Here is a 16,221-nt window from a genome sequence, read left to right on the forward strand (position 1 = left end):
CTATACACGGTTTGATGTTCCGTATGTAACTGATTTTAACGGTTTCTATAAATAACAGTGAAATTCTAACCAAAGAATGAACCATGCAAGTGTGATCACTTCAATAAAGAGGCAACACCAGTAAGTATTAACTCATGCAAACATGCCCAAAGTGGCTGGGTTTTATTACTGAAAATATGAAATCATACAATAAATTCTAAACAATTTATTACATATCACGATATGACGAATCTTTAGCTGATTAGTTGTTATTGGAGAACTGAGCCTGGAGCCAGTCAACAGTTTTCTTGTCAAGTTGGAATGCCTTGGATAGCACATCATCTGAAATAGGTGGGTTTGACCCAAAAACTGCATTTGCGACAGTGATCAAGCCGGGATTTTGGCTACTCAGACCTGCAAATGCAACAGCAGGGACATTTCCAATGTTGAACTGGAAGTGGATGAGTCCCTCAGGAAAAACAAACACATCACCCTTGTTCAACACCTTGGAGAAGAGCTTGAAGTTAGGGAATGACGTCACAAATCCGACATACAGGGTGCCCTCAATGACGGTGAGCACTTCAGTTGCTCTGGGGTGGGTGTGTGGTGGGTTGAGACCGCCGTTGGGTGCATAGTCGAGACGAGCAATGGAAATTCCCAGTGTATTGAGTCCGGCAAGTCTTTGCACATTGACCAGGGTGACGTTTGACCCGACGAGATTCTTACTTGTGTCGCCAGCCTTGTCGAGGCCTGAGAAGAAGAAGTCTTCTGGTTTCACGTCAGCAGAGTCCTTGCAAACTAAACCGTTCACAAATACTTTAGAGCTATTGTCAGCAACACAGAAATCTTGAAGTGGGCTAGGGTCAGAAGCGAATGCTTGAGAGCTGGCCAAGGCAAGCAAAGTGAAGAGAAAAAGTGTACAGTAAGCCATTTCTTTCAAGGTTGTGGTTTGTGTAGGCAAGTTGCAAATTGCTATTTGGTTATACAATGTCCAAAGCTTGTGTGGTTATTTATAGTAGCGGGTGCGTATGAAATGTTCCTCACAATTTGGAAATAAAATAAGTGAAGCTGTTGGCTAATTAGTCCATATTTGAAATGTTCTCTGTGAATTGGTCAGGAGCTAAAGATTTTATCTTAGCAGTTAGCATACTTTTTTTGAAACATTGGTAGAAGCAATCAAGGGGAGCAGTTAGCATACGTGGGCCACTAAATAAATGGGAGATGATGGGATGGGGTCAAAGATGTAGACATCTTAATTCAATCTCAGCCATGTAATCCAATTAACAGAGTGTTTGTAATTAATGATCCCGCTCGTTGTCTCGTATGTAACATCAAATATATATGTTGCTTTGCTGGGAGTTTACCATTTACTAGTCAAACATGTACGACACATAGGAAAGTTGGTGCAGTACTACGTAGAAGAACTTGTCCAATCTGTTAGCAATAATATTATGTTTCAATTAACTGCATAATATAATTAATATATATATCTAATAATTTTTGAAAGAACAGTAAACAATATTTTGAACGAGGTTAATTTTAAAATTGAATTATTGCTTTGACTTCATATCTGTGTAAGTCTTGTTTAGATAATCCATATTTTAAATCATTATTGATTATGCCCTTTGATATTTATCCTCTCACATAGATAGATACCTTGATAGTGATATCGGGCATGGACCCTTAGGACAGAGCCAGCTCCCATATGGTTTTAGATGAAGTCCCTTCTCTTAGTTTAGGAGAGTCGGATGATAGGAACATCTCTGATGTCATTGATGAGGCAGCTGGTTTATTGTCTCCTGATTGGTCTTTAGTTGATACCTAGCTCTTCTAATGTTATTGCTCTTATTGATTGATATTAGGGATTTTGATGTTTTTAGTGATGTTAGTTTGATTACATTTTCTGATATACTACTTTGTTTTGTGGTTGCTGATCTTAGTTGGTTGTTGTTCCACTAATTCAGAATAATTGACTTTTTGTATGACCTATATTGTTTCGTAAATAAACAGGTGGGATTCCTCTTTCTTTTTAAAAAAAAAATGTTATACTTTACTTAAAATGAGTTGTATATTTATTATTTTATAATAGTAATATTGAATAAATAATTTTCTTATTTCTAGTAAATATATATTGTGTTATAGCACTACAGCAGAAATACCCTTCTGTGACCGGCCAAATGGGTAGAAGTCTAAATTTAGTTCGAAACATACTCGCTACATGAAAAGCCGCATAGAAATTATTTCACTTAAACAAATATAAAAACGTGTTTCCTCTGTACTCGCTTCTTCCCAATGCGAATACGCCTCTTTTCTTTTTTCGAAGCATCGATCTCCTTTTTCAATACGCTGCGAGAGAGAGAGCAGAGAAAAGCCGCATAGAAATTATTTCACAACGACGGCGCCTCTAGGGTTTCCATTTTGTTGTGCATGAAATGATTGTGCAAGTTTAACAATCTCAGTGAAATGAGTTAGTTGGACCCACTGTCTCAGTACCATTGGTACAGATTCAATGTTTGACCCAGTCGAAGTGTGACATTTTATTCATGCATATCTAGTTATCTACTGAGTATTAATTTTTTTTCCATGTAGGATGAACTAGAGATAGAAGGAAATCTACTGAGTGCTGGGAAATCTGTCAATGACACCTCAATTGATTAACAGCCGGGAAAATAATAACACAAGCACACAGTAACAAGTATCTAGCAATATCTAGCAGATTGTAGTGGTTTATGATGTACATATGCTGCTTGTATTTTTTTCTTTTTACAAATAATTGCAATTTCAGGCATTTTTAATGTTCATAAATTCGTCAACTGATGAAAAAAACATGCAGATGGTTTTCTTCAAGGCAGATTAAGATATAAACTATGTACTCTTTTTTTATAATTTTGAAAAAGAGGGTGTGAAAATGACTTAATTACTGTCATTCTGTTTTGATAAAAGATTGCTATCACAAGAACTTATCTAAATGATATTCCAGAGATAAATTTAACTAAAAGTATCATAATTATACTTAATATAATTAAAAGTTGTAATATAGACACATCTTGTGTCCTTATAAATGAAAAAGTTTCATAGCTAACAAATTGGAAAGAAAAAAAGAAGAAGATAATTTTTATAAAAGGAAAGTTGAAGAAATTATTTTTATAAAACTTGCTCTTTCTCTGATTGGTTCATAACGCAAGCGAAGAAATTAAAACCCAGTGGTTACAAAATAAAGATTGAATTAGTTTCTATTATTACCGAGACAAATGTATTTAGGGTCTCCTTTTTTATTATTTGGCTGCTCATTTCTTCTCGATTTGCTGAATCAATCAGCTGCCTCCATTTTTTAGCAATTTCTTGTGTTGTCTAATTCATTTCAATCTCCTTTCTACTACAAAAAAAAAATCATGATAATTCTTTTAAAAATGTGTAATTGTTTTGGCATATTTTTAGAGTTAAACACTAAGACTCTTGTTTGCTCTCATTATTGATTAATACATTATGAAAAAATCAAATAAAAATTAATCACTTCTAAAGAAAGAAAGTAATCAAAACAATATTTTAATCCCATTGCAACGCACGGGCACTTAACTAGTTATTCAACAAAATAGTCACCCATAAGGTCAGAAGGATTAGTTTATTTTTCCAAAAAATAATATATATGATGAAGATAAAATTAAAAAAATAATATTTATGCGGAAAATCTTACCGTACTAAATTCAACTAATTTTTTGATATTTTCTTCAAATGATACTCAAACCTCAAGGAGTTCACATTGGGTACCAGAATGCAAACTTGTTCTGACAAGAAAAGAATAAAGCATAGTAATAACCATTAGTACTGGTATAAATACATTATTCAGATTCACACCATAATCCTAATCAGACCTCAAATAAATCATTAAACAATTTGTAAAATTTTCAAGGGTACTGGGTACTAGGTAGTTTGCAGTAAGGATTGCTTTTTTTTTTTTTTTGGGTTGTTAAATTACAAAAAGGAGGAGACTATGTAAGAATATCATCTTATGCACAAATATAATCTAAATAATCTTAGTTTTCTACCGAATGTTTTCATGAAGCTTCTCAAAACTTCTGTGAAGAAATATCCACAACTAGCATGTAACAAACTTCAAATGAGAATTGTCTTTACTGATGTTAAAAAAAACAATAGATTCAAGCACCTAATGCCATCTCTACTTCGCTAGGGGTTGAAGATGTAGTCTGAAACAATTTCATCGGGTATTGTTAATTTAGGGAATCGCTGATTTAGGTGAGTTAGATGATGTGTCATTTTTAAATTCCTGAATTTTACCTTTCAGTAATGCAGTCAAGTTCACGCATAAAGGCACAGTTGGTATAAATCTTCGAGTGGTGCCTAAACCAAACTCTCTTCATACATGCACTGCAAATGAAACAGTAATGCAGTCAAGTTGTGCTGACACATCCTGTTCTTCCAAAGTCGGAAAAGAAATTGAGAATATAGGTGAAGAAATTGTGTGGCTACAATACGAAGTGTATGACACTGGAAATGGAATTCCAGGTTTGGATTTACCCCTTTTATTATATACTTTTCCTCTCTTAAAATAAAATGACTGAGTATTGTGTTTATGCGTATGCACAGAAAATGCCATCCCAACTCTGTTTAAACCATACATGCAAGCAAGTGCCGATCATGCATGGAAATATGATGGTACGGGACTGGGACCGGGACTTGCCATTTGCAAACAATTAGTAAGCAACCAATCAAATTTTTTTAACCAATTTAATTTATCGAACACCCACCCCCACAAAAAAAAAAAGAAAAAGAAAAAAAAAAAAAAAGTAGATAATACAATTTGCAATAATAGCTTACTGTTATTGTTGAATTTGACACGGAAAGAATGTAATATCAATTTTTTCTGGTTGAATTATTCCCAAATGACAATCTGAATTCTAAATTCTAATAGTATGGAAAATTATCAAACAGGTGGAGCTAATGGAGGGGAATATAACAGTAAATAGCAGAGAGAATGTGGGGTCCACATTCACATTCGTGCTTCCATGTAAAGTGCCTCTTGATAAAGGCCTCTCTGACGATCCTGATGAATCTCCTACTGTTTCGTGTTTCTTCCTCTTTAAGCCAATAACAGTTGAAAAACCAAAATCACCTTGACCAGGCAGCTCACATTTGAAACAAACTGATGGTTTAGACCTTGATATTAAAGAGAATGGGAAAAGCAGGCCAATTAATTAATCAGAGTTGTACTGTTGTGTGCGATCGACCACAGTTCTAATTCTTGATTTTCAAATTGTAATGATCGATTTTTAGAATATTAGCCAATTTTGGCCCATTGTCGACTACCTTATTAAGCACCATTGTAATGATTGATTTTTAGAATAATGTACCTTTTGAATTCCTTTTTAAGTTCCCTGGAACCATTGATCTAACAGGCGGGTATCTGACATGCATGCTAAACATTGTTTGATGTTCCGTATGTAATGATCTAATAAATTTCTTGAGGTGTTGTTTTGTTCAATTGGCCCCTTTGGATTTTGATACTCTTGTCGATAGTCCCATAATTAATGACTAATCCTTGTATAAATATGTTTGAACATCATTTTCAAAGTGCTTTTTCCTTTCGGCCTGACAATTATAAACTCCTAATAATCAGGTGCGTACTGGAAAATCTTCTCTTATCCACTTTAATTACTATATTTCAACTGAGAACTGATTTTAAGGGTTTCTATAAATAACAGTGAAATTCTAACCAAAGAATGAACCATGCAAGTGTGATCACTTCAATAAAGAGGCAACACCAGTAAGTATTAACTCATGCAAACATGCCCAAAGTGGCTGGGTTTTATTACTGAAAATATGAAATCATACAATAAATTCTAAACAATTTATTACATATCACGATATGACGAATCTTTAGCTGATTAGTTGTTATTGGAGAACTGAGCCTGGAGCCAGTCAACAGTTTTCTTGTCAAGTTGGAATGCCTTGGATAGCACATCATCTGAAATAGGTGGGTTTGACCCAAAAACTGCATTTGCGACAGTGACCAAGCCGGGATTTTGGCTACTCAGACCCGCAAATGCAACAGCAGGGACATTTCCAATGTTGAACTGGAAGTGGATGAGTCCCTCAGGAAAAACAAACACATCACCCTTGTTCAGCACCTTGGCGAAGAGCTCGAAGTTAGGGAATGACGTCACAAATCCGACATACAGGGTGCCCTCAATGACGGTGAGCACTTCAGTTGCTCTGGGGTGGGTGTGTGGTGGGTTGAGACCGCCGTTGGGTGCATAGTCGAGACGAGCAATGGAAATTCCCAGTGTATTGAGTCCGGCAAGTCTTTGCACATTGACCAGGGTGACGTTTGACCCGACGAGATTCTTACTTGTGTCGCCAGCCTTGTCGAGGCCTGAGAAGAAGAAGTCTTCTGGTTTCACGTCAGCAGAGTCCTTGCAAACTAAACCGTTCACAAATACTTTAGAGCTATTGTCAGCAACACAGAAATCTTGAAGTGGGCTAGGGTCAGAAGCGAATGCTTGAGAGCTGGCCAAGGCAAGCAAAGTGAAGAGAAAAAGTGTACAGTAAGCCATTTCTTTCAAGGTTGTGGTTTGTGTAGGCAAGTTGCAAATTGCTATTTGGTTATACAATGTCCAAAGCTTGTGTGGTTATTTATAGTAGCGGGTGCTTGAAATGTTCCTCACAATTTGGAAATAAAATAAGTGAAGCTGTTGGCTAATTAGTCCATATTTGAAATGTTCTCTGTGAATTGGTCAGGAGCTAAAGATTTTTTTATCTTAGCCGTTAGCATACTTGGGCCATTAATTAAATTATTGGGAGATGATGGGATGAGGTCAAAGATGTAGACAGCTTAATTCAATCTCAGCTATGTAATCTAATTAACAAAGTGTTTTCAATTAATGATCCCGCTCTTTCGTATGTAAACATCACATATATTAATTATATGTTGCTTTGCTAGGAGTTTACCATTTACTAGTCAAAAATGTGCGACGTAGAAGAGTTGGTGCAGTACTACGTAGAAGAACTTGTCAATCTGTTAGCAACAATTCTATCTTTTGATTAGTTCCCCATTAAGCACATCAGTTAAAATCCGATCCAATTAACTGCATAATATAATCAAAATTAAATGTGTATATACCACAAAATTTTTGAAATTATATTTTGAATGAGCTTAATTTTAAAATTGAATTATGCTTATCGATCATTGAAATATGTTTATGTTTACTCTACTTAAAATGAGTTGTTTATTTATTATTTTATTATAGTATTATTGAATGAACAATTTTCTTATTTCTAGTAATAATATATATAGTGTTGGATTGTATAGAATATTAATTATTGCATGAATATTATTACTTTAATATTCTAATTAATAATTTTATGTACGTTGTTATTAATATTTTTGTTATTAGATGTAATTAATTAGCTGTACTTATAAATATTTTTGTCAATGAAACCTATTAAAATAGGAAGATCTGAGCACCTGAAAATGAGGATTCTATGAATTTGAAGTACGGTTATTAATTATTGATTGAAAGTATATATAACCCGACTATTACGGATTGAATCAAAAACATAGAAAAATGAGGATTCAATTAATGCAACCCATTTACACCCCTATTTGCAATTTATTTTGTTATTTTTTTTTAGGCATACTCTCTCTCATTATGTAATGAAAATGGTTGCTTTTGGATTAAAAAAAAATAGCCATTGTTTATCCGTATTAACATATATTTGATTAATATGTACCTCCCCTAATAATAGGCTTTGGGCCTTTTCAGGCCTCTAACTTTGATTATGTTCTCTCATTAGCGGATAACTTTTTTTCTTTTGTACACAAGTAGACATGCTATTGATGTTATTAATAAAAAGTAGAAACTTATAGACCAATTAATGAAATTGACAATATCCTGTAGGCTTCTTTCTTTGTAAAAGGTATGTCGTAATTAACTTTGATATTCAAAACCTCTCGTTGCAAAGACCCGACCAATAACACGGTAACTTGGAATTGGACTGCAAATGGAACCTACTTGTGCTCCTCAGCATACAAATTCATCCATAACGGAGGTGCATACTACTCAGCATACAACTAAACCATATGGAAGCAGAGGGTTCCAATGAAAATCAGGATATTCATGTGGCTCCTTTTTTGGAATAAAATCCTAACGCAAGAAGTGTTGACCAAAAGGGGATGTATAGTGGATGGAGGATGTTGTTTTCGCAACATCAGTCAGAAAGAAACACATCAAGATCTATTTTGGTAGCGTAGTTATGCCAATAATTTTCGGACGGCTCTAAAAGGGGCATTGAACCTTCCACCGCTCTCAGGGACCACTCTTTGCTTAACATATAGCAAAAGGGACGCAATGGGCTAACTAAACAAGATAGACTGCACAGCATGGGCGGCAGGCACCTGGGCTCTATGGAAATAAAGGAACTGACGAGTTTGAGCTGGGGCCTAGCTCGTTCGCAAGTTGGCGAGCCAGCTCGATGAAGGTATGAATTTGTGTGAATTTGGTATGCATGAATTTATTTTGTGAACTATGCTTGCATGAATGTGGGGATATTATATTTTGGTAGCACGAATTTATTTACAAACTTAATCTATGGTAGTTAACTTTACAATACATTATCTAATACATTTGGACTTTAGGCCCACAAGCTTTCACGAGCTGGCTCGGCTCGCTCGTTGTCAAAACGAGCAAGCCATGAGCTTGGCCTAGCTTGGACCGAGCTGGCTCGTTGCCAGCCCAATTTAAACGACACGATATAATTTAGTCTCCTGTTTTTTTTCTTTTTATTTTTTATTTTTTTGGGCCTCACAATTTCGATGGATTTATAACCTAATTTTTGGGCCTTAGTAGGCCCATATTAGAAGTTGCCAGCGTTCATTATTTACTCGCACTTTCTTTGATCAATCAAATAACTCGCTGCATCCCATTTCTCTTGATCTCGATCCCACATTCCCACTCTACTCTAATCTTCCCTGTTAGAGAGGAAGCCTCACCTGGTAGCTAGCACCACCGTTCTCTCGATCCCTTTCTAAATTCTAGTACTGTCATCCCCGTCAAAGAGAGATGACTTCTTTCCATTATTCTTACGCACCTAAGAGGCACACCTTGTCTGAGCTTCCACAGTTCTCTTCACGATCGCGGGCATCAAATAACTCTACTGGGATTTATTTTTCATTTAAGCAATTAGGAGATTACATTGTTCAATTTTAAACATCTCTACTATTTCAAAATTAGTAGTATTGTTGGAACCGACATAGGAGATTACATTTTTTTCATTTTGCATCAGAGCACATGATATATCATGTGCTGTGATGCAAAATCTTTAACCGGAGTAGTGTTCTGAAATTTTAATTTACGACAATGTCAACATATTTGATGCACACCGTTTTACAGTATGTTGTGGAAGGGATATTACGAAATTAGTTCTTTCGACTTTTAATTAGCATGCATTCTATACACGGTTTGATGTTCCGTATGTAACTGATTTTAACGGTTTCTATAAATAACAGTGAAATTCTAACCAAAGAATGAACCATGCAAGTGTGATCACTTCAATAAAGAGGCAACACCAGTAAGTATTAACTCATGCAAACATGCCCAAAGTGGCTGGGTTTTATTACTGAAAATATGAAATCATACAATAAATTCTAAACAATTTATTACATATCACGATATGACGAATCTTTAGCTGATTAGTTGTTATTGGAGAACTGAGCCTGGAGCCAGTCAACAGTTTTCTTGTCAAGTTGGAATGCCTTGGATAGCACATCATCTGAAATAGGTGGGGTTGACCCAAAAACTGCATTTGCGACAGTGATCAAGCCGGGATTTTGGCTACTCAGACCGGCAAATGCAACAGCAGGGACATTTCCAATGTTGAACTGGAAGTGGATGAGTCCCTCAGGAAAAACAAACACATCACCCTTGTTCAACACCTTGGAGAAGAGCTTGAAGTTAGGGAATGACGTCACAAATCCGACATACAGGGTGCCCTCAATGACGGTGAGCACTTCAGTTGCTCTGGGGTGGGTGTGTGGTGGGTTGAGACCGCCGTTGGGTGCATAGTCGAGACGAGCAATGGAAATTCCCAGTGTATTGAGTCCGGCAAGTCTTTGCACATTGACCAGGGTGACGTTTGACCCGACGAGATTCTTAGTTGTGTCGCCAGCCTTGTCGAGGCCTGAGAAGAAGAAGTCTTCTGGTTTCACGTCAGCAGAGTCCTTGCAAACTACACCGTTCACAAATACTTTAGAGCTATTGTCAGCAACACAGAAATCTTGAAGTGGGCTAGGGTCAGAAGCGAATGCTTGAGAGCTGGCCAAGGCAAGCAAAGTGAAGAGAAAAAGTGTACAGTAAGCCATTTCTTTCAAGCTTCTGATTTGTGTAGGCAAGTTGCAAATTGCTATTTGGTTTTACAATGTCCAAAGCTTGTCTGGTTATTTATAGTAGCGGGTGTGCATGAAATATTCCTCACATTTTGGAAATAAAATAAGTGAAGCTGTTGGCTAATTAGTCCATATTTGAAATGTTCTCTGTGAATTGGTCAGGAGCTAAAGATTTTATCTTAGCAGTTAGCATACTTTTTTTGAAACATTGCTAGAAGCAATAAAGGGGGGCAGTTAGCATACGTGGCCCACTAAATAAATGGGAGATGATGGGATGGGGTCAAAGATGTAGACATCTTAATTCAATCTCAGCCATGTAATCCAATTAACAGAGTGTTTGTAATTAATGATCCCGCTCGTTGTCTCGTATGTAACATCAAATATATATGTTGCTTTGCTGGGAGTTTACCATTTACTAGTCAAACATGTACGACACATAGGAAAGTTGGTGCAGTACTACGTAGAAGAACTTGTCCAATCTGTTAGCAATAATATTATGTTTCAATTAACTGCATAATATAATTAATATATATATCTAATAATTTTTGAAAGAACAGTAAACTATATTTTGAACGAGGTTAATTTTAAAATTGAATTATTGCTTTGACTTCATATCTGTGAAAGTCTCGTTTAGATAATCCATATTTTAAATCATTATTGTTTATGCCCTTTGATATTTCTCCTCTGACGCATATTGTCACCTTGATAGTGATATCGGGCATGGACTCTCAGGACAGAGCCAGCTCCCATATGGTTTTAGACGGGGTCCCTTCTCTTGGTTTAGGAGAGTCGGATGGTAGGGACATCTCTGATGTCATTGATGAGGCAGCTGGCTTATTGTCTCCTGATTGGTCCCTTTTCTACCAATTTTGTTTATTATTAATTTGTCATTAGTTAATACACAATTCAAAATACTCCATTTGTATTATAATACGAATGGTGACCTAGTGATCTAGCTAGTTCGACATAGTTTCTGGCAGTACAAGAGTGTGTTTGTAATTGTAATGTCTATACTATATTGTATTAGTAGATTATTTTATGTAATCATTTGTCAACAAAAAAATATTTGAATTTTTTTTTTAATTTTCCTTTTTTTTTAATACAAAACAAGCTTATGACAGAAAAACCCGAGTTTCTGATCTGATTCACCCGATTCCTACTGATTCTGATTCTGATTCTGAATTTTCCTTTTTTGGTTAAAATCCAATCCGGACGTAGCCGAATGGCGGGTGAACTAGGGGCGACCCGGGTTAACAAAAGTGGTGAATGTATGGAAATCTTTTGTATAGACTACAATGGCAACAACTTTTGGTTTCCTTGGCTACTGTTACTATTGATAACACTAAATCCGATTGCATAATATAATTAAATACACACACCCGCCTGATAATTTTTGAAAGAACAGTAAACTATATTTTGAATCAACGTAATTTTAAAATTGAGTTTTGCGTATCCATCATTATAGTATGTTTATGTTTATTTTACAAGAGAGAGCAGACACAACAGAAATGACGTGGGAAAGATCATGCTCCAACTGTTCAGGTATGCGGGAGAAGAAAACAGTTTGGACTACAAGATTTATGGGGGTATTATGGGTAATTAGGAAACAACAAAACAAGTACATTTTCATGAATAAAATAATACGTCAATGGTTGTTAGCAACGAAGATACGGGAATAGACATCATTGTGGATGCACTTTAAGGAGAGAAAAATCGGTTACAATTATGTTTTTTTATTTTTCTTCTACTGTTGTTCTTAGTTTTGAGAAGCTGTTATAAACAAATTTACATTTTGTAAATTTGACAGTCACTAGCAAGCAATTTAAAAAAAAAAAAAAAATTCATTCACAATTAACACGTTATGTGTCCTTATGTACCCCCTTATTTATTTCTCATTCCATTTTGTTATATTTTCAAAGTTTGAACTTACCATGTTTGGAGCAATGTCTTTAAGTCATATCATGTTTAGTTTTACGGATTTAAACGTAGGGCTGGAAAAAAAAAAAGGGAGTGCTATATTGAGGGCTACGTTTGTGATTTTGAGAGCTAACTGACATTTTTTTTCTTAAATGCCAATTTTACCTTTTCAATTTCTCTCACTCATTTAATTAAAAACCTAATAAGGAAATAACTTTAAAGGAAAATTACTGAAACAAATCTGTTTCTCCCATTTGGCATAGCTAGGAATGTTTTTTATCTTGGTTTGATTATTTTTATATTTGACATCCAAAGAATGTTTTCTTATATATTTTGCTGAGAAACTAGCAGTGAACGTATTGAAGTAATTGAATATCCAAACTTTATCTTAGAATATATATGTATTGAAAATTTTTGGATCCGTACCTGCCTCACCAAATAATAACTTCATCTTAGTATATACTTAGTTGGAATCTTCGTTTATATACAAAACTAATTTTTTTTTTTAAATGTTAATTTGATTTGTATATATGTACTAACAGGTCATCAGGGTATACAAAACTATTTTTTTTGCTTAAATGTTAATTTGATTTGTATATATGTACTAACAGGTCATCAGGGAGAACGATGGTTGAGATTTTGTTTAAATTTCATTAATTTATCATCATAAGTATAAAATTACAAGAGTTTAAGCCAACATAAATAAAATTAACATATTATTAGATTACAAAAAAAACACGTTAATTTGAAAACAAAATACAATTTGACAGTATACATCTTGTGAGATAGAGGAAGAGAAAAAAACACAAAAATGAGAGAATAAAAAGAAAAACAGAAAAATGAAAAATGAAAGGCTATATGGATTTGTCAAAAAAATGAAAAACAGAAAAAAGTAAACTTCTCAGATACTGGGAGGATACAGATTTGTTTCTCATAGGAGAAAAGCAATTTTCCTTTAAAGTTATTTTCTTATTCGGTTTTTCATTAAATGAGTGAGAGAAATTGAAAGGGTAAAATCGGTATTTAGGAAAAAAAAAGTCAATTAGCTCTCAAAATCAGAAACAAAGCCCTCAGTATAGCACTCCCCAAAAAAAAATAGTCGCTCATGGATCAATGGTGGCTCGCATCTGACTTGTTCGTTAACAACTCGTTAGTTAGTGGACAGAACTGTTAACAAGTCAGCTCACCACTAGATCGGTGTAAAATTAACAAGTTTGAGTTGGGGCCTAGCTCGTTCGCGAGTTGGCGAGCCAGCTCGGTCGAGCTATGAATATGTGAATTTGGTATGCATGCATGAATTTATTTTGTGAACTATGTTTGTATGAATGTGGGGATATTATATTTTGGTATGTGTGAATTAAGTTGCAAACTTAATTTATGATTATAGGTTTTATGATATATTATCTAATACATTTGGACTTTTGGCCCACGAGCTATCACGAGATAGCTCGGCTCGCTCGTTGCTATAACGAGCGAGCCATGACCTTGATCTAGCTTGGACCGAGCCGGCTCGTTGCCAGTCCTATTTAAACAACACGATATAATTTAGTCTCCTTTTTGTATTTTTATTTTTATTTTTGGGCCATACAATTTCAATGGATTTGTAACCCCAATTTTTGGGCCTTAATAGGCCCATATTAGAAGTTGCCCACGCTCATGATTTACTCGCACTTTCTTTGATCAATCAAATAACTCGCAGCATTCCATTTCTCCTGATATCGATCCCACATTCCCACTCTAATCTTCTCTGTTAGAGATGCAGCCTCACCCGGTAGCACCACCGTTCTCTCGATCCCTTTCTGAATTCTAGTACTCTCATCCCCATCGAAGTGATATCACTTGTTCCCGTTCTTCTTTATTATTTCGCTCCCAAGAGGCACACCTTGTCTGGGCTTCGACAGTTCTCTTCACGATAGCGGGTATCAAATCACTCTACTGGGATTTATTTTTCATTTAAGCAATTAGGAGATTACATTGTTCAATTTTAAAAATTTCTACTATTTCAAAATTAGTAGTATTGTTTGAACCGACATACTCTACAAATGAAATTTATCTTGTATCACGTGCTCTGATTCAAAATCTTTAACTGCATGGAGTAGTGTACTGATATTTTAATTTACGACAATGTCAACATGTTTGATGCATGCCATTTTACAGTATGTTGTGGAAGGGATATAACACAATTAGTTCTTTCGACTTATAATTAGCATGCATGCTAAACATTGTTTGATGTTCCGTATGATGTAATGATCTAATAAATTTCTTGAGGTGTTGTTCTGTTCAATTGGCTCCTTTGGATTTTGATACTGTTGTGGATAGTCCCATTATTAATGACTAGAGTAAAGATGCTAGCAACTTTGTTGGACTAATCCTTGTATAAATTTGTTTGAACATCATTTTAAAAGTGCTTTTTCCTATCGGCCTGACAATTATAAACTCCGAATAATCAGGTGCGTACTGGAAAATCTTCTCTTATCCACTTTAATTACTATATTTCAACTGAGAACTGATTTTAAGAATAGTTCGAAAAATCGGCGGATTCCGAGTCAAATCAGCCGATTCAACTCGGAATCGGACGGGACCGGGCTGATTTTTGACCGATTCTCAAGTTCGTGCGATTTATTCCAAAAAATCGGATGAACAGTGACGGAATCGGCCGATTTTCCAATTTTCCGTCCGATTTACACCGATTCAAGCCGATTGAAAGCAAAAATATTTTCAATTTCACTAACCTATGCCAATTCAAGGCGGAGGAGAAAATCGTGCCAGAGGAGAGAAAATCGTGCAGGCCATTTGAGCTTGAAAGGCGCCAGAGGAGAGAAAATCGTGTGAGGACTGAGGAGAAGCAAAATCGCGCAGGAGGAGAAGGAAGTCCGAAGGGTCTGATTTGTGGCATTTTTGAAATCTGGCCCTTCATGTTTTTATTATTTAGAACTTAATATGTATATATATATTTTTTTTAGTGAAAGACCCTCATACATGTATTAATTTAGTGACATACCCTCAGCGGCATGACTAGTGTTTCTTTTGTTTTTTCTTGCATGTGAATCTCTTTATATTATGCATGTGGCTACAAAACAAGGCTTCTGCCAAAAAAACCCGAGTTACCGATCTGATTCTTCCGATTCCGGCCGATTCATCCGATTCTAACTCGGCGGTCAAAAATCCGATTCCGATTCCGATTCTGATTTTTTGAACTATGATTTTAAGGGTTTCTATAAATAACAGTGAAATTCTAACTAGAGAATGAACCATGCAAGTGTGATCAATTGATTTTAAATCTGTCGTTTAAAGTCAATTTGATAAGTTTTGATATTAACTCCATTAAATAAAAATATCCTAGTTCTACTCGATATGATATGCATGCATGTCTTATTTGTGAGTTACAAATTTTGACTCTTAAGGTTATTTATTTATTACAATATATAACCTAATTCCTCCAAATGTCTTCAACATCCCCACAAAATCTATTGACTTGTATGTACCTTAAGCAAATCAGGAGCCAATTTCTTTATGAAGTCTTTCGCAATCTCATCGCCTCCAGGATACTTTATTATTGTCCGGTCATGCACCGGCACAGGTACCGTTGGCACAATGCCCGTCTGACAAGTGGAAGCCCAAGCCTCCATAAACTGCCAGAACCCTCTCCCATTAGCCCCTATGTGGTGCACGGAAATCCCTAATGCTACACCACTATTGGAAAGCCTTGTTACTTGCACTGCAAGAACTTCTCTTGGCAGCTCCAGCACGGTTATATTTGGCACCAGTTAGCACCTTTTGGACTTTAGATTTGGGCATAATCGTATCATATATGTTGTTCATTTTCTTTTTCTTTTTTTGAAATTTCTTGGTAGTGGCTACCAAATATACAAAAAGGTAAATTTGTTTACAACATCATAGTTGAGCCTCTCAAAACAAAAGACTTA

The 16,221-nt window shown here is 35.5% G+C and overlaps 1 protein-coding gene and 3 pseudogenes across 1 annotated transcript; 1 reads left to right on the forward strand and 3 right to left on the reverse strand.

Annotated features, from left to right (window-relative positions):
- Positions 1 to 127: 127 nt before the first annotated feature.
- LOC144546293 (putative germin-like protein 2-1 pseudogene) lies at positions 128 to 914 on the reverse strand (annotated as a pseudogene).
- Positions 915 to 4,272: 3,358 nt separating this feature from the next.
- Positions 4,273 to 5,319, forward strand: LOC144546506 (putative histidine kinase 1). The gene is made up of 3 exons (XM_078295056.1): positions 4,273 to 4,503; positions 4,585 to 4,694; positions 4,930 to 5,319. Exons 1-3 carry the CDS (start codon positions 4,383 to 4,385, stop codon positions 5,113 to 5,115), a joined length of 417 nt encoding a protein of 138 aa, XP_078151182.1. The 5' UTR covers positions 4,273 to 4,382; the 3' UTR covers positions 5,116 to 5,319.
- Positions 5,320 to 5,768: 449 nt separating this feature from the next.
- On the reverse strand, positions 5,769 to 6,555 carry LOC144546389 (putative germin-like protein 2-1 pseudogene; annotated as a pseudogene).
- Positions 6,556 to 9,571: 3,016 nt separating this feature from the next.
- On the reverse strand, positions 9,572 to 10,360 carry LOC144546320 (putative germin-like protein 2-1 pseudogene; annotated as a pseudogene).
- Positions 10,361 to 16,221: the final 5,861 nt, after the last annotated feature.

This window comes from Carex rostrata, chromosome 29 (genome assembly GCF_964058835.1).
Source record: "Carex rostrata chromosome 29, lpCarRost1.2, whole genome shotgun sequence".
Taxonomy (NCBI): Eukaryota; Viridiplantae; Streptophyta; class Magnoliopsida; order Poales; family Cyperaceae; genus Carex; species Carex rostrata.

Excerpts from the sequence above, each read along its gene's own strand:
- LOC144546506 (XM_078295056.1), top strand. The coding sequence starts at position 4,383 with ATGCAGTCAAGTTGTGCTGACACATCCTGTTCTTCCAAAGTCGGAAAA. Across the intron at positions 4,504-4,584 it reads CACTGGAAATGGAATTCCAG|AAAATGCCATCCCAACTCTG; the intron begins GTTTGGATTTAC and ends GCGTATGCACAG. Across the intron at positions 4,695-4,929 it reads TTGCCATTTGCAAACAATTA|GTGGAGCTAATGGAGGGGAA; the intron begins GTAAGCAACCAA and ends ATTATCAAACAG.